General features: G+C 43.7%; 1 protein-coding gene across 1 annotated transcript; it reads left to right on the top strand.

Moving 5' to 3' along the window:
• The first annotated feature begins 10,059 nt into the window (after positions 1 to 10,059).
• Positions 10,060 to 13,188, top strand: LOC120706914 (60S ribosomal protein L13-2-like). The gene is made up of 5 exons (XM_039991668.1): positions 10,060 to 10,196; positions 11,054 to 11,187; positions 11,939 to 12,072; positions 12,476 to 12,634; positions 12,771 to 13,188. Exons 2-5 carry the CDS (start codon positions 11,079 to 11,081, stop codon positions 12,993 to 12,995), a joined length of 627 nt encoding a protein of 208 aa, XP_039847602.1. The 5' UTR covers positions 10,060 to 10,196; positions 11,054 to 11,078; the 3' UTR covers positions 12,996 to 13,188.
• Positions 13,189 to 14,549: the final 1,361 nt, after the last annotated feature.

Here is a 14,549-nt window from a genome sequence, read left to right as displayed (position 1 = left end):
CTTGCTAGTTAATTTGCATTAATTAGCTTTTATCTTGTTGAAATTGATGATAGATTGTTCAATCGCCTGTTGCATCTTAATCTCGGTCACCACTCAAGTGCCGTTGGTGTCCAGTTTTATTGTGGATAGATCTATCGGCTGGCGAAGTTTAGATTAACCACTTGTTGACAGTGTTTCTAGATTGCAATTTCCGGGCGTATCTCTGTCGTTTCATCTAGAAATACCAGTGATAATATTAGTTGAAGCTTCATTGGCTTATAGTCCTACTCATAGTGGATGAAGAAGCTCAATGGTGCTCTGTTTCCTATAGGCTTTCTAGCCGATAGATTTCGAACTTTATTGTCATTAGTTGTAAGGATCTGATTCGGATAGCCAATGAGCTGCTCATGCTTATTAGGGTGCTGGAATCGGCTTTATGGATGATTATTTATTTACCATGCTTCATTTTGCTACATCATTATTGCTACTGGTGCTAAGATCAAATCGGCCTAATTGGCTGAATGCCTTTGACTTCAAAAAGATTATCTTCATCTTGTCGGTTGAATGGTCAAACTGACTAGCACGCCCATGCACATCACGCGTGCCAATTTGGTTTCTGTACGATGGGGGTGAAGCAAATCTCCCAGGCCCTTGTGTTGATCAACGCGAGGATCCTATCAGTGTATTGTTGCGTCAACAATTATCCAAGCATTCATTTTCTATCCTCAAGATAGTTTGCATTCTTCTATAAGAATTAAAATTGTAGTCTTCAAGAAACTAGGTAATCTGTTTAATCAAAAAAGAATAGGTAAGGTATAATCCAACATGGTACCTTCACTCCCGCAACATTCTCCGCTCCTCCTCCTTCCTCCTTAGATACAAGTGTACAAGAATTCATTGACCCAGGATATAATACAACTATCTCTATTGGTCATATGGCCAAGAGGCAATCATAACAATTCGGATTGAAGGTTCATCAGATATATATGATATTCACCCATGAGAGATTATGGTACTAATAGGCCTACAACATCGAAGCTCATTAGCATACACTATAAATATGAGGGTAGGAGCTAGGGACGAGTCATGCCGCCACGTCACAAACTCTATCTGCTGCCTCCACTCAGCCTAATCCCAAAACCTTTAGCTGAGCTTGCACTACTAGCACACTGGCACATGTCATTCCTCTCCCATATGTGTGGATTCCGTGGAGGTGGTGGTGGTGGTGGTGTTGTTGTTGTTTTTTTTTAGCTACAACCAGCGAGATTGTTGCTGGGATGAGGACGAGGCAATCATGATCGACTACTTCCTCTACACAGATGCACATTTGCGTTGGATCGGCTACAAATCTGACAATACCGCGTCACACCATCTATTGCGATAATAGATGATCGGAGAGAAAAAAAAATCCGAAGTCGATTAGATTGTACTTATCGTTGCCTCCTTGAGTTTTTCGGACATGGCAATTTTAGTTACGGATAAAAGCGGGACCGGAAATTCCCGCACCCACTGACACCATATTCCGTATTATGATACCGTTCTCGACCGGAAAATCCAATGATTATAGATGGACCAGGATAAGGCGCGACGGGTCGCGCTATATGCGACCGCGCAACCCTATCCCGTGCTCCCACGTCTAACTAGAGCATACGGAAGCGCACCTCCCCTCTCCTCTGCTGACGAGTGCCCACGCATGGTTTGTCTCGGTTGGTCTCCTCTGATGACGAGTGCCCATACAAAGCGTGTAGAGAAACTATAGCTTTCGGCTGACATCATCGCTGATGTCACCATTACAAAATAGACATGTTATCTTCAAATGAGCATAACTCTCTTATCACACATCATATTTTAAATCTGTTTGCACCATTGTATTCTTTGCAAAGAGATCTATAAAACTAGATCCATATTTGGTATATTTTGAAGCTATTTTATACAACTATCAATTTATGTTGAATATGCAATCACAACATATATACAACTTGTGTAACAATTTGTATTATATTTTACAAATTTGTATATTTCTCTCATCAAGGATCCGTTTTCAAATTTTATTTGCACCACTGTATCTTTATACAACAATACCTACAATATAAGATTCATTTTGATATGTTTTGAAATTATTTGTATAGAATTATCTACTTATGTTGACTGTATAATGACAATTTATATACAAATCTACAGTGTAATATATTTACATGGACATGTAGCAACATATTTTGTACAATGCAATAGTTTATATGTATTAACATCTTAAATTAAATAGATATTTTGTATCAACTTATTAGTATTGACTTATATAGAGAAAGTGTTACAACTTCTATTGCTTAACACTCATGAAAATATAATAACAACTTATGTAGAGATAATGTATCAATTTACATAAAAGATGAATCACATAGAAAATTGTTACTTACAACTTGCCCGTGTGAATACACAAGCTGGTATCATAAATATATGTAGGTTGGTAAAATTATTAGTAAGAAGGGATGTAGGTTGATAGTCAGAGCATACATAAATTGATAGTGAACAATCTATACAATTTGATATCAAAATGAATGTAGATTGATAGCGCAATATCTAAAAAAGTTGTGTCTGGTATATTGAACTATATAAATTACCAAATGTAACCATACAAGTTGACATAATATTTGACCATAAGTTGCTACAAAAAAAATCTTACAAGCATAAAACAATTGTCATTGCACAAGTGAGTAATGCAGAGAAAAATGTTACAACTTCTATTTGACACCACTTATGAAATTATAATGTAACAAATTATATAGAGACAGTGTATCAACTTATGAAGTAAATATTGGCAAGCTATCTACAGTAACATAGTTTAACTCCTCCCATCCCTGATATTGCTCTCGTCTTCCTCCTCGGGAATGGGCAGATTCGGCATTTTAAGTTCTCGCTTTCTTGCCATGTTGTAACAAAAAAAATGGTAAATATACCAGAAATAGGTTATAGAAAAAAAAGACATGCACATTTTGGTAAAACAAAAAGGTGTGATATATTTGACATAAGTTGACACATGACATATGAAATTTGATACCTCAGACAAGTTAAATTGAGATTACAAAAATGATTAAGTCGATACAGGTGTGTCGTAACTCCGAGATCTCAATTCCAGTCTAAAAAAGCACAGAACCTAGGTGTACCATAACTACAAGTAGAAAAAAGAATAACTTGATATCTCATATAACTTAACTTGAGATTAAAAAATTGCATAAGTTGATACAGGCGTACAATAATTATATGTGCTAACAAAATATAACTTGATATCTCATACAACTAACTTGATATTACGAGTTTCGTAAGTTGATACAGGTGTACCATAAAACTTCGATACGTCTCATTTGTTGTCTAAAAAGGCACACAAAAAAAACTTAGGCCTCATTGTTTCAAAGCTATTTTGAAAAACCTTGTTATGTAATTATTGGTCCTCTCTAGCCGCATTCCTAGGAGAAAAATTCCAATGAAGGTAATCCTAAAATCCACTGCTACCAAATATAATCCTTAAAAAAGAAATTCGGTTTGCTGACAAGAATAAGAAATTGCCAAACAAAAGCTGAATAAGTGCATAGACTCTAATGTCATCGGCCCAATACAAAAAAATGGTTCCAGTGGCAACTGAAAACAAAATAGGGCTAATCTGATCACTACCAGCCTACTACATAAAGTCTAGCGAACGTGAGCACTGAGCAAGGAATCCATGGATGAGCCGCGTGGCTTCCGATCAGCACAAAATGTTGGGGATCCATGAAGCAAACATGTCGAACCTTCCATCGAGGTTTACTGACCCCTAGCCAATATCTATGTTGACACTTTATATTGTAATTTGATAGTGACCTTGATCTAATGTTTTGACGGAGTTTACGCAAAAAAGGTGCATCTATAACTCTGACACTATTTACATAAAAAAGTGCACACAACTTGTCACACTGGTCCAGCTTCGAACCGGCACCGCCCCCCTCATCTTCTCCTCCCCCTCCCCCAGCGCAGCATCTAGACGGCGATTCACGGCAGTGAGGACGTCAGTGTAGGCGATGACCGCCGAGAAGCTGGGCCACCTCTCCGAGCTCTGGTGTCCGTTAGTGCCCCAAGTAAGCTGTTGCCCACCCGAACACGTCCCCTGGCATCTCGATCTCTGATCCCCGTTCCCCGTTCCCCGCTCTACACTGTGCCTGCGCCCCTTGCTGGTGGTCTGCTTGTGAATGGACGAATGGATCAGGTGGGGGTCCGAGAAGAGCAAGTTCACATGGACCTACTCAGCCAAGGAGACATGCTAACTGCTACAGGGGAAGGGGAAGGTGTACCTGGAGGGCCACAGGAGAAGAGTTCGTGGAGATAGCCGCGGGGGACCTGGTCATCTTCCCCAAGGTATGAGTTGCATCTGGAACGTCGCCGATGCCGTCGACAAGCACTGCAACTGCGAGTACCGCATGATCGTACCCCCTCCCCCGTGCCCTTCGCCGCACCGATCCCCATCGCGCGCCGCGCTGCCAGAGCTGAAACCACGCAGCACCATGGTGAGGGGTGGCGGTAACTATAAGGGGACGAGGACTCACATTGAACCGTGGAGGACCGCGGGGAGCCACCCCGCTGGTTGCCGCACACGCTTCTCGCTGCTGCCCACTCCATCGCTCTTCCGGTGAGCGAAAATCGCCTCCCCAATTCGCCTCCGCCGCATTGCTGTAGGAGGTCGAAGGTTATGCTCTAAATGGGAAAAACAGATGAGGACACATGGACGGTTTGTAGTCGCGCAGGCCGGAGGCTACCTGGGCCCGCGTTGGCCTGCTGGGCCGCAGGGGTCGCGCGCTCCGTCGCTGGCGCGACGGATCATCAAGTAGACTTTACGATTATAGATGTTTGCACGAATTTAACTGGAAGGTGGGAAAAAAATCTTTTTTTTGAGAAACCGGGATTTTATTTCACACATAATTCTGATGGTTTACATTCCAACGCTTACAAAGGCACCCTTGAGAAATACAAAAAATACAACCACATCCTTGCAAGCTTTTCCCGGATGTCCTCGTCGTCGACGGCCGGAACAGTCTCGTTGAAGCCGACCATCCTCCCGACGAAAAAACACAGATTTTGAGCGCCACCCAGAGCGGTACACTGGCAAAACCGACGCACACTTTACTCGCTGAACGAGCAGGCCTAACAAGATGGCCAAAGGCCATCACATCGCCGGAGAACCGGATATCTGACGCCTCAGCAGTTGACAGCCCCAGTTCGCCAGACAACAATACACCCCGAAGGGGAAGTAAACCACCAGAAGAGGTGGGAAGAGGAAACCAACCCAATTTCACAAGTTGGTAGAAAAGAGACCTCACGCCATCGCCACAGACAAGGATAGGGAAGCCGCCGGAGATGTCGCAGAAGGCCACGCCGAAACTGAAGCCCTCCCCAACACCCTCACATCGTCGTCCTCTGGAAGCAGCTCGAGGCAGGTAGAGGACCCCACACGACCGCAGCCGTCTGGGTAGACCTAACCCTAACCTACTCAAACTAAGCCTAGTAGTATAGAGTATATATACCAGACGGCCAAATCGAAGGCTCCCCCATCCTCCAGCACCGGTGAAGCCGCTGGAGACGACAAGAGACCGCCGATTTGGCCGCCGGAACGGGAATCACCTTCGATTCGCCCTGTTGGAACTGTCGCAAGGGGAAAGAGAAGGGATAAGGACAGCTTTTGGGAAACGTGGTGACAGGAGAGGAAGCGAAGGGATACCATGGATTCACGGACCTATGTGGATAGCGGCAGACGCGTCTTTTTTATTTTTATATTTTTCAAAAACATTTTTTACAGAAATATATTTTCGATTTCACAATTAACAGTTTTATACCCCTACCGCTCGGCAGGGGGGCGGCAGTGACTTATATGTAAATAAAAATAATTTTTATTTGCGCGGAGGCCCTTGGCGGGAGCCGGCCACCCCCCTGCCGGGCGGCAGGCTCCCCCTCCCCGCAAAATTGCAGCAGTGGGCCATTAGATATGGTTTTAGATATTTTGGATACAAATAAAAACCATTAGTAAAGTACATGAATATGAAAAGTATAAGTTATCAATTCATACACATACGCAAATGAGAACGAAATAGGTGATGCATGAGAACGAAATAAGTATAACATGACGACATGTCCATAACAAAAATACAGAAACAGCTAGAAGCACCTCCTAACCACCCCGGCCACCCCGGCCATGTCGACCTCTTTTACGCTGAGCGTGGACGTGGTCTGTAGAGTAGGTGTGTTGCTCTGGAGGCCCTACGTCTCTACCTGGACGTCCGGTGGCCACAGGTGTCTGGAAGGTAGGATCGGCCTGCTGGTTAGGTGTAGAAAATAACCGACTCCAATCTTCGAAGTTCGCCTCAAAGTTATCCTGTGTGGGCCCTATACAGTAGCAATTAAGATATCTTAATCATCGTCTTATAAGTCATATATTTGGGTACATATTCATCATACGTACCTGTTGGTGGTGGATACGAAGAAGGACCCATATCAGGAAGCTGGTGGTGCGATCCTGTAAACCGTTCAAATTATTTAAAATATTCATAGAAATAAGAAGAACATGATAAATTCGGGCTACGGATTAGGTATTTACCTTGTGTTCCTTCTGCTGTCGCCGTAGGGTAATACGAAGAAGGTCCCGCATCATATAACTGTTGTCATCCTATATGTAAATACAAAAGGAATTAGACTTCATACCACAATTAATTAAAATTAAGATATGGACTATATGTTTACCGAAAGGTCGTGGTAGTGCCTGTGTTGGTTGAAATGACATCCCTGCAGCTGGTGCCATGGTACTAAACTGAGTCCCTCCGTGAGGTTGATAAGGTGGGTGTGCATCACCTGTATGGACTGAGAATTAATTCTTGGCTTCAAAGTAGGAAGTCAGTAAGTATCCTCACGTACTTGGATAATGCTGCTGAGACCAATAAGGTGATTGGGAAGGCTGCTGTTGTGTGGGACCACAAGGAAACGAAGTCGAGGCTTGAGACGAACCGTACGAGTCATCGTACGATGTCCGGCTACCAAAGGATTCAAGCATGGAATGGGCTCTATGTGAAACTTGGGTCCAGGGCGACTCTTGCTCATTCCTATCCATCATAGATCCCGCTCGAATCCTCATCAAATTCGCCCTGGCATCTACGTCCATCAACCTGCACATTTCAAACTGCAAGCAAGAAAAAGAAAGACATTAACACTGTAATCCAAAGTATTTGAAAAGCGATGATAACTTTGACTCACCGCCCCAGTTAATGCCTCATCCCTATGTCGTGCGTAGCCATCCTGTGATGTCGCAACATGCGGCTGTGGTTGCATGTCAGCATATATCAAGCGGCAACGAGTCTGAGGCTGATACCAGCTCAGGTACGCCCTGTACGAAGTCTCCGTGTGTGCAGGGGTCGCAAGCGCCACGTTCTCCTCTGCCTGGTCCCAGCCATCGACCCAAGGCTGCACCCTTGTCACCCACATGTTGGAGAAGGGTTGACCAGTCCTCGACAAACTAAATATTAAAAATAATTTAGTCAAATATGATTAGTTAACTATACAATGCATAGTCACTGAAATGACATATGAATTGTTACCTGTGGTCATGGCGTTCGACCCGATCCAATGCTGACGGCACATGATACAACTGCCTTTGACCGAACTGTCTCCTGACTCTGTCCGGGCAGTGAGCCTCAATGTAAACGTCGTACACCAACGCTGTACTTGTCATCCAAAAGGTCTGGTCCTGAAAGCAAACCGAAGATATCCCGATCGGTGCATGAGTGTTTATAGCCAACTCGGAGTAGGGCTCCCACACGACGTCTTTAGGTGTCAACAGATCAAACTGAGCCACAAATTCAAGATAGGCCCGACGAGACTGTACGTGGGCCCAACTCTTCTGCACAAAATTAATAATAATATGTACCAATAAGAAATACAAAGAGGGTCAAACAAAGCAACAGAATTGCCAACATAATAGTACGAGTAGCAGTCATTTCCGTACCTGACGAGCGTACCAGAGAGTCCCCATGGTGGGCCTATCGTCCTCGGTGTCACCGTACATATCCAGCTCATACGGTGAGTGGTCGACAATCGGGCGACCAATTGCTATCCTCTCGTACGACCAAAGCTGTAGCAGAATCGGACATCCTGTAAGAATTGCATTGTGTTTATTTTGCACCGATGCCTTGCAGAGGCCACGGTACGTGGCTACAAGTACCGCTGAACCCCAACTGTATTGAGGCATTTCCTCCATAGCTGCCTCTGCGATCTCCTGTGCGTAAGGCACAAGCACCCTATCCACATAGGCCCCGTGTGAGTTGTTGAACATTATGTATCCAAACAACCACAACAGGTATGCCTCAAGGGATCGAGTGACGCTATTCTCATCAGCATCATGTGCCAAATTGTCGGGCTGCATAGAAAAGATGAACATTTATGAGTACGAGATCAATTATAAAATAAAACCATAACTGCACTAGTCAAAAGGATAACTCTAACATTAATCGTAACAAAACAAGGTATGTACCTGGAACTGCAGGATCCATGACTTGGCAGGCCCTGTTACTTTTGGGTGCTCTTCTACATCAATCGCGATGTCAATATTTGCAAAACGCTATTCTAGATCGTCCAACCACGTAGGCGGGACAACGCGAGGCCCTACGGCATCCCCACTGATAGGAAGACCCAGCAGCATCGCAACGTCCTGTAGGGTCGGTGTCATCTCCCCACAAGGGAGGTGGAAGGTGTTTGTCTCAGGCCTCCATCTATCAACCAGAGCCGTCAGTAGGGACCTGTCCAACTTTACTGAACCACTCTCAGCAAGACGACCTATAGTAAGAAGACCAGCCTCACTCAACCTGAAAAATAGAACGATCAAAGATAAATATATTATGTACGAAACGTATACGAAACAAACGTATTCTTAGAAACATAATCCGACGACATATCACCTGGGCACCCATCGTGGGTCAACAGGAATAAACTCCGCTGGTGGACGTGGACGCATCACGTTAAGTTTCATGCGCTGAACCACTGCAAGGAAGGACCGGTGCAACGAGTCTATGACTCCGTCAAGTAGAGCTGGCGTATCTTCGGCCATACCTAACACAAAAAATATAAGTTTTCTGCATTTTCTACAATTTATCTAAAATTTTCATATAATTTTTCTAGCATTTTCTAGCATTTCCAACAATTTTTGTATAATTAATTTTTATAACATTTTCTACAATTTTTCTGCATTTCTACAATTTATCTTAAATTTTCATAAACTTTTCTAACATTTTCTAGCATTTCCTACAATTTTCGTACAATATATTTTTATAAATATATTTTTCTAACATTTTCTAAATTTTTCTGCATTTTCTACAATTTATCTGAATGTTTCATATACTTTTCTAGCATTTTCTACAATTTATGACTATTTTTCGAAATTTTTTCTCGTATTAAACAACTAATCAATACCACAAAATTGGTTGGTAAACCTAATTGGTTTTTCTAAAAACTAATCTTAATTCTACCTAAATTATATTGAAAACATTACTTAAATCGCTAAATATCATTACTGCTGCTTACACTAATTATAGAATTAAACATACAAAAAAAATTAGATTGAGAAAGTTGAGAAATATTTATTACCTGGATCCAAAATCCGACAGGGCTTCGCCGTTACAACTCCCTCACTCACCCCTCCTCTCTCCCTCCCGCTCTCTGGATGTCGCGGGAAGCAAATGAGGGGGGAGAGAAGACTTTTATACAGTGTGGGGGAGCCTGCCGCCCCCTTGCCCGGCAGAGGGGCGGCAGGCTCCCGCCAAAGGCCTCCGCGCAAATAAAAATTATTTTTATTTACATATAAGTCCCTGCCGGGGGCGGGTTACCAAACTGTAAATTGTGAAATCGAAATTATATTTCTATAAATAATGTTTTTGAAAAATATAAAAATAAAAAAGACGGAGCGGCGGACGGTCCATACACCATTGGGCCGGCTAACCTTCCGTGGCCCACGAGCTGAACATGCTTCAGGCGACGAATCAATTATTTATCGCAAAGTCGAAATTGCCTCATGCATAGGTGGCACAGATCTCAGCCGTCCAAGCGCGCCCGGCGCCCCGCCCCACTATTTAGTACCCAACCCTAACCCCTAACCCCTCCCTCCCCCCCCAGACTGGTCCGCCGCCGCTCCTTTCGCCGCCGTCGCGTCTCCTTCTCAGGTACGCTCGCTCGATTGCTTGCCGCCTCCCTCCTACCCCTACGTTCCATGCTGCGGGTGGGTTGGGGTCGAGCCAATGCGCGCGCTGATCTTGCTGCGCGGCATCTACGTGTTGTTCGTCGATCGGTGGTTGTGGGTTGCCCTCTAGATGCGTAGGTGAGCGTGGTGCGGTCAGACCTGGCCACCGGTGAGCACCCCCGTACCAGTTCTACCCAGCTGCATCTTCCAGCCGCGAGTGCTAGACGCATTGAAGACAGAGCTATTGCAGTTAGAATTGATTCGTTAGAATGGGATAATGGCTGCAAAATAGAACATTTTGTACGATTTCTGGGTAAATATCGTATATTCATATGCAGCATGTAGACATGCTTGATTTTTTAGATGTAGTTTTTAGATCCGCTCTTTTTTATTCAATGAATCGTAATTATGGTCTTGATGAGATTCTATAGTGCAATTTCGGTTCCCTAGCTGCAATCAGTGCTTAGTGGTATGCTCAATTACTATTCTATGTCCATAATTATTTCCTGTTTATGATCACTTGGTTATGATACTTGGGACTCATTTTTTTTTGTTTTCTAGGTTCCACTTTTGCAATGTTATTTCCAATTGTTTTGTATCTACACTTGCCTTTTCAATAAAGTATACATAGTAGTAGTGGTAGATTCACCACAGGTAGATTTTAGTCCAGGATCCACCACTGGGTGCAGTTGTTTGTGTGCAGTGACCATGCGTCGTGGTTTTGCAATTCATCGGAGATTCTGCTGTGGTGCAAATGGGGATGGAGCTGTGATGGTGGTTCATTGATTTTTCCTGTTTGTTGTTCGCCCTTGCTGATGGTGTGGTTGTGTCATTGTGCAGGTAGGTAGGACAAGAAGAGGGCGAAATGGTGAAGCACAACAACATTATCCCCAACGGGCACTTCAAGAAGCACTGGCAGAACTATGTCAAGACATGGTTCAACCAGCCCGCCCGCAAGCAGAGGCGCCGCATTGGTGAGCTCATTGCTTCTTCCCTCCATTTTAACCTCCATTTTATCACGTTTTGAGTGCAATCTCTCCTTTTTTACTGTCACAAGAACTGAATCGAACTCTTATCAGGGTCGCATGTTACGTATGCAATCTATGCAATCAACTGATGATACGCTAGGCTCTAGATGCAGTTCAGAAGTAGTGGCCTAGCAATAAATAGTTTGTCTTGTCCTGTACAATGCAATAGTCTCATTGTAATTGATAGACAATCTGAGCTATCGTTAGTTGCTTGCAGTTTATTACATTTGGTCTTGTATTGGTTGCTAAAGGTACAGTTAAAGATACAGTTTGGTATGCGTATTGAAGCACTAGAAACCCTTGAATGTGTAGTTTGTCATCCTGAAATCAGTAGCTTTCATTGACCCTCATAACACCTGCACCTTGCAACAGGGAGGATCATAGCTACTTATTTGTGTTTCCATGTTATGTCTGTTATGTTAATTAATTAGTTTGTTAGTTCAGGCTATATCTAGCACCAATCATGATGCTGTGAGATTTTAAGAGGTTAAGCTTTGCATGTATGTGATTTGTGGCACACTGATTTACTATTATGCTACCATGAATGAATCAAAATAAAAAAAAACTTATTTTACTAGATAATTGCACCTCTGATGTGTCATTACTGGCAGCTTGTTATTATGTATTATTTTTTTGTTTATATTTCTCATACTAACTGACAGCTTTCTAATTCAACCCTGCTATGTTGTGTACACAGCTCGTCAAAAGAAGGCTGCGAAGATATTCCCACGCCCAACTGCTGGACCTCTTCGCCCCATTGTCCAATGCCAGACTCTCAAGTATAACATGAAGTCAAGGGCTGGCAGAGGCTTTACTCTTGAGGAGCTGAAGGTGATACATTTGTTCATTGTTCTTGCTTTCAATCTGAGTTGTTCTTGAGCCATTTTTTTCCATGAATCTCCTTGTTTCTTTTAATGGTTCTACTTTCAAATAATTTGCTGCTGTTTTGTATGCCTTATGCATAGCATAAGTTATTTTTGTGTCAACTTCAGGTTTTCTTGCTTGCTCTGTAAGGTATATGTGTTCTTTTGCATCATGGCAGGTCTACAGATGTTTGCAAATTTTTGTAGTTGCGTGGAATAATTTCCTTCCATGTCAGTTTTATTTCAGCTGTGATGCTACAGGCTAATTTTCTCAGTTATTATCCTCTCCATCATCTAGTTGATTGCTGATGGGCCACTCTTTTCATCAGTTACTGTCCATGTTGCTTAAAGTTATTATGTTCTGATTGCAGGCTGCGGGCATTCCGAAGAAGCTTGCTCCAACCATTGGCATTTCTGTGGATCACCGCCGCAAGAACAAATCACTTGAGGGACTTCAGGCTAATGTCCAGAGGCTGAAGACATACAAGGCCAAGCTGGTTATCTTCCCAAGGCGTGCTCGCAAGGTCAAGGTATGGCTAGAATCTGTTTCCTTTTTTTTTTTGACTTGGGCTAGAATCTATTTCCTGAATGTATCCTCTCTTGAAGACATTGTCCTGACTGCTTATGAGTTATGATCTGATCCCTGATCATCAACATCCATTGCAGGCTGGTGACTCTACTCCCGAGGAGCTTGCCAGCGCCACCCAGGTCCAGGGTGACTACATGCCTATTACTCGTGGTGAGAAGCGCTCGGTTGAGGTTGTGAAGGTCAGCGATGAGATGAAGTCGTTCGCAGCCTATGGCAAGATCCGCCTTGAGAGGATGAACAAGAAGCACCTTGGTGCCCGCCAGAAGAAGGCCGCTGAGGCAGAGAAGGAAGAGAAGAAGTAAAGCGGCCAGATATTGGATATAGTATCTTCTAGTTGATGCTACAGCGAAGGGCTTGCTCTAAGTTCTTTTTGCTGCTGAAAATAGAGACCAGCCGATTGTTTTGGTGTCCTTGTACTGTTTGATACCTGGTACTCATTTGCGTACTCTATTATCTAATGGTTCATCGGACACTTGCCCTCTCCTCATTTCTGAATTGCTTAACCTGTCATGAAGTTTGCCTGCCTAAAATTTGTGATGGTAATTTTGGGCATTGACTTGTTGCCTCAAATCATCATATTGTCAAATCAATGTGCATGTAGATTCATTACTTGTGCCGCCCTCCTAATCATGCCCTTCTGGCAGGAAAACTCGATTTATGTTTGGTCTCTTGCTTTCGTGTTATTGTAATGTAATTCCATCTGCTACAGGAAAGACGGTAGCTGTAGGCTGAGCCATATGGTCAGATGGAATGCTGGTACATGTGATTGAACCCCGTTGAAATTCGATACTAAGACCCAAATGTGTGCTTTGTACTCCATTGTTTTAGGTCAAGTGGAGTTGATGGTAACTGGATCGGGTGCTGGCATGGCAATAGATTTATGCCCTTCTTTTTCGGCCTTCAGAATTTCGTCATTTTTAGTTGGAAGGAAGTAAAAATGTACAAAGCAATACGTGGCACTGCCTGAGCTCTACTGACCCGCCTGTTGTTAATTGTGGAAGAAGATATCTCATGGCATTTGCATGAAGGGTGTGTTTAGATCCTATAAAAATTTAGACAAAATTTGCTGCAGCAATTTCCAACCAAAGATTAGAGCTAAACATGATCTAGTTATTAAACTAATTACACGAATGGACGGGAAATCACGAGACGAATCTATGAAGCCTAATTAATCGATCATTAGAGGTTGTTTACTATAGCACGACATTGTCTAATCACGATCCAATAAGACTCAAAAGATTCGTCTCGCAATTACACTAAGGGTTATGAAATGAGTTTTGTCAGTTGTCCACATAGTACTCTTAATTGGTGAAACGTTCGAAGTTACTGTAACGCTGAAAAAAATTTGAGAGGTTGTTTTGCTGTCGCATCGCTCGAACCATGGCCTTTTGTCTAGCCTGTTTTGCTGTCGCATCACATGCGTCAGTCTGTCCCGGGACGGCGGCGGCTTTCTTCTGGAGCTCAGCCTTGTTGGCGCGGACCAGCTTAGCTTGTCCACCTGCTGCTTGTTCTTGAGGAAGAAGAAGTCGGGGTTGCTCAGATGCCCACGAGTCGCTGAGAAGAATTCTATTCCTCGCGCACAATTGCAGAAGGAGGAGGAGAGCGAGGCGACAGAGGAGGAGAAAGAAGCGCCGCCACTATTTATTTTTCTCATGGAGATGACTGCGCTGCCGAGGGGTGGGAGGTGGGGGTGGTCGACCGGGGGTGGGAGGTGGAGGAGCGGCCGTCGGCGAGATCGCCGGCGATCGGGGTGGTGGTTGAGGTGGCGAAGCTTAGGGTTTAAATTTTTTGGACTCTAATGGCCACCGGCCTTGGAGGAGGAGGTCGACGGCGGCCCGGTGGTGGTGGCGATTTGG

Source organism: Panicum virgatum, chromosome 5K (genome assembly GCF_016808335.1).
Source record: "Panicum virgatum strain AP13 chromosome 5K, P.virgatum_v5, whole genome shotgun sequence".
Classification (NCBI taxonomy): domain Eukaryota; kingdom Viridiplantae; phylum Streptophyta; class Magnoliopsida; order Poales; family Poaceae; genus Panicum; species Panicum virgatum.
This window is presented reverse-complemented; position numbering and strand designations above follow the sequence as displayed.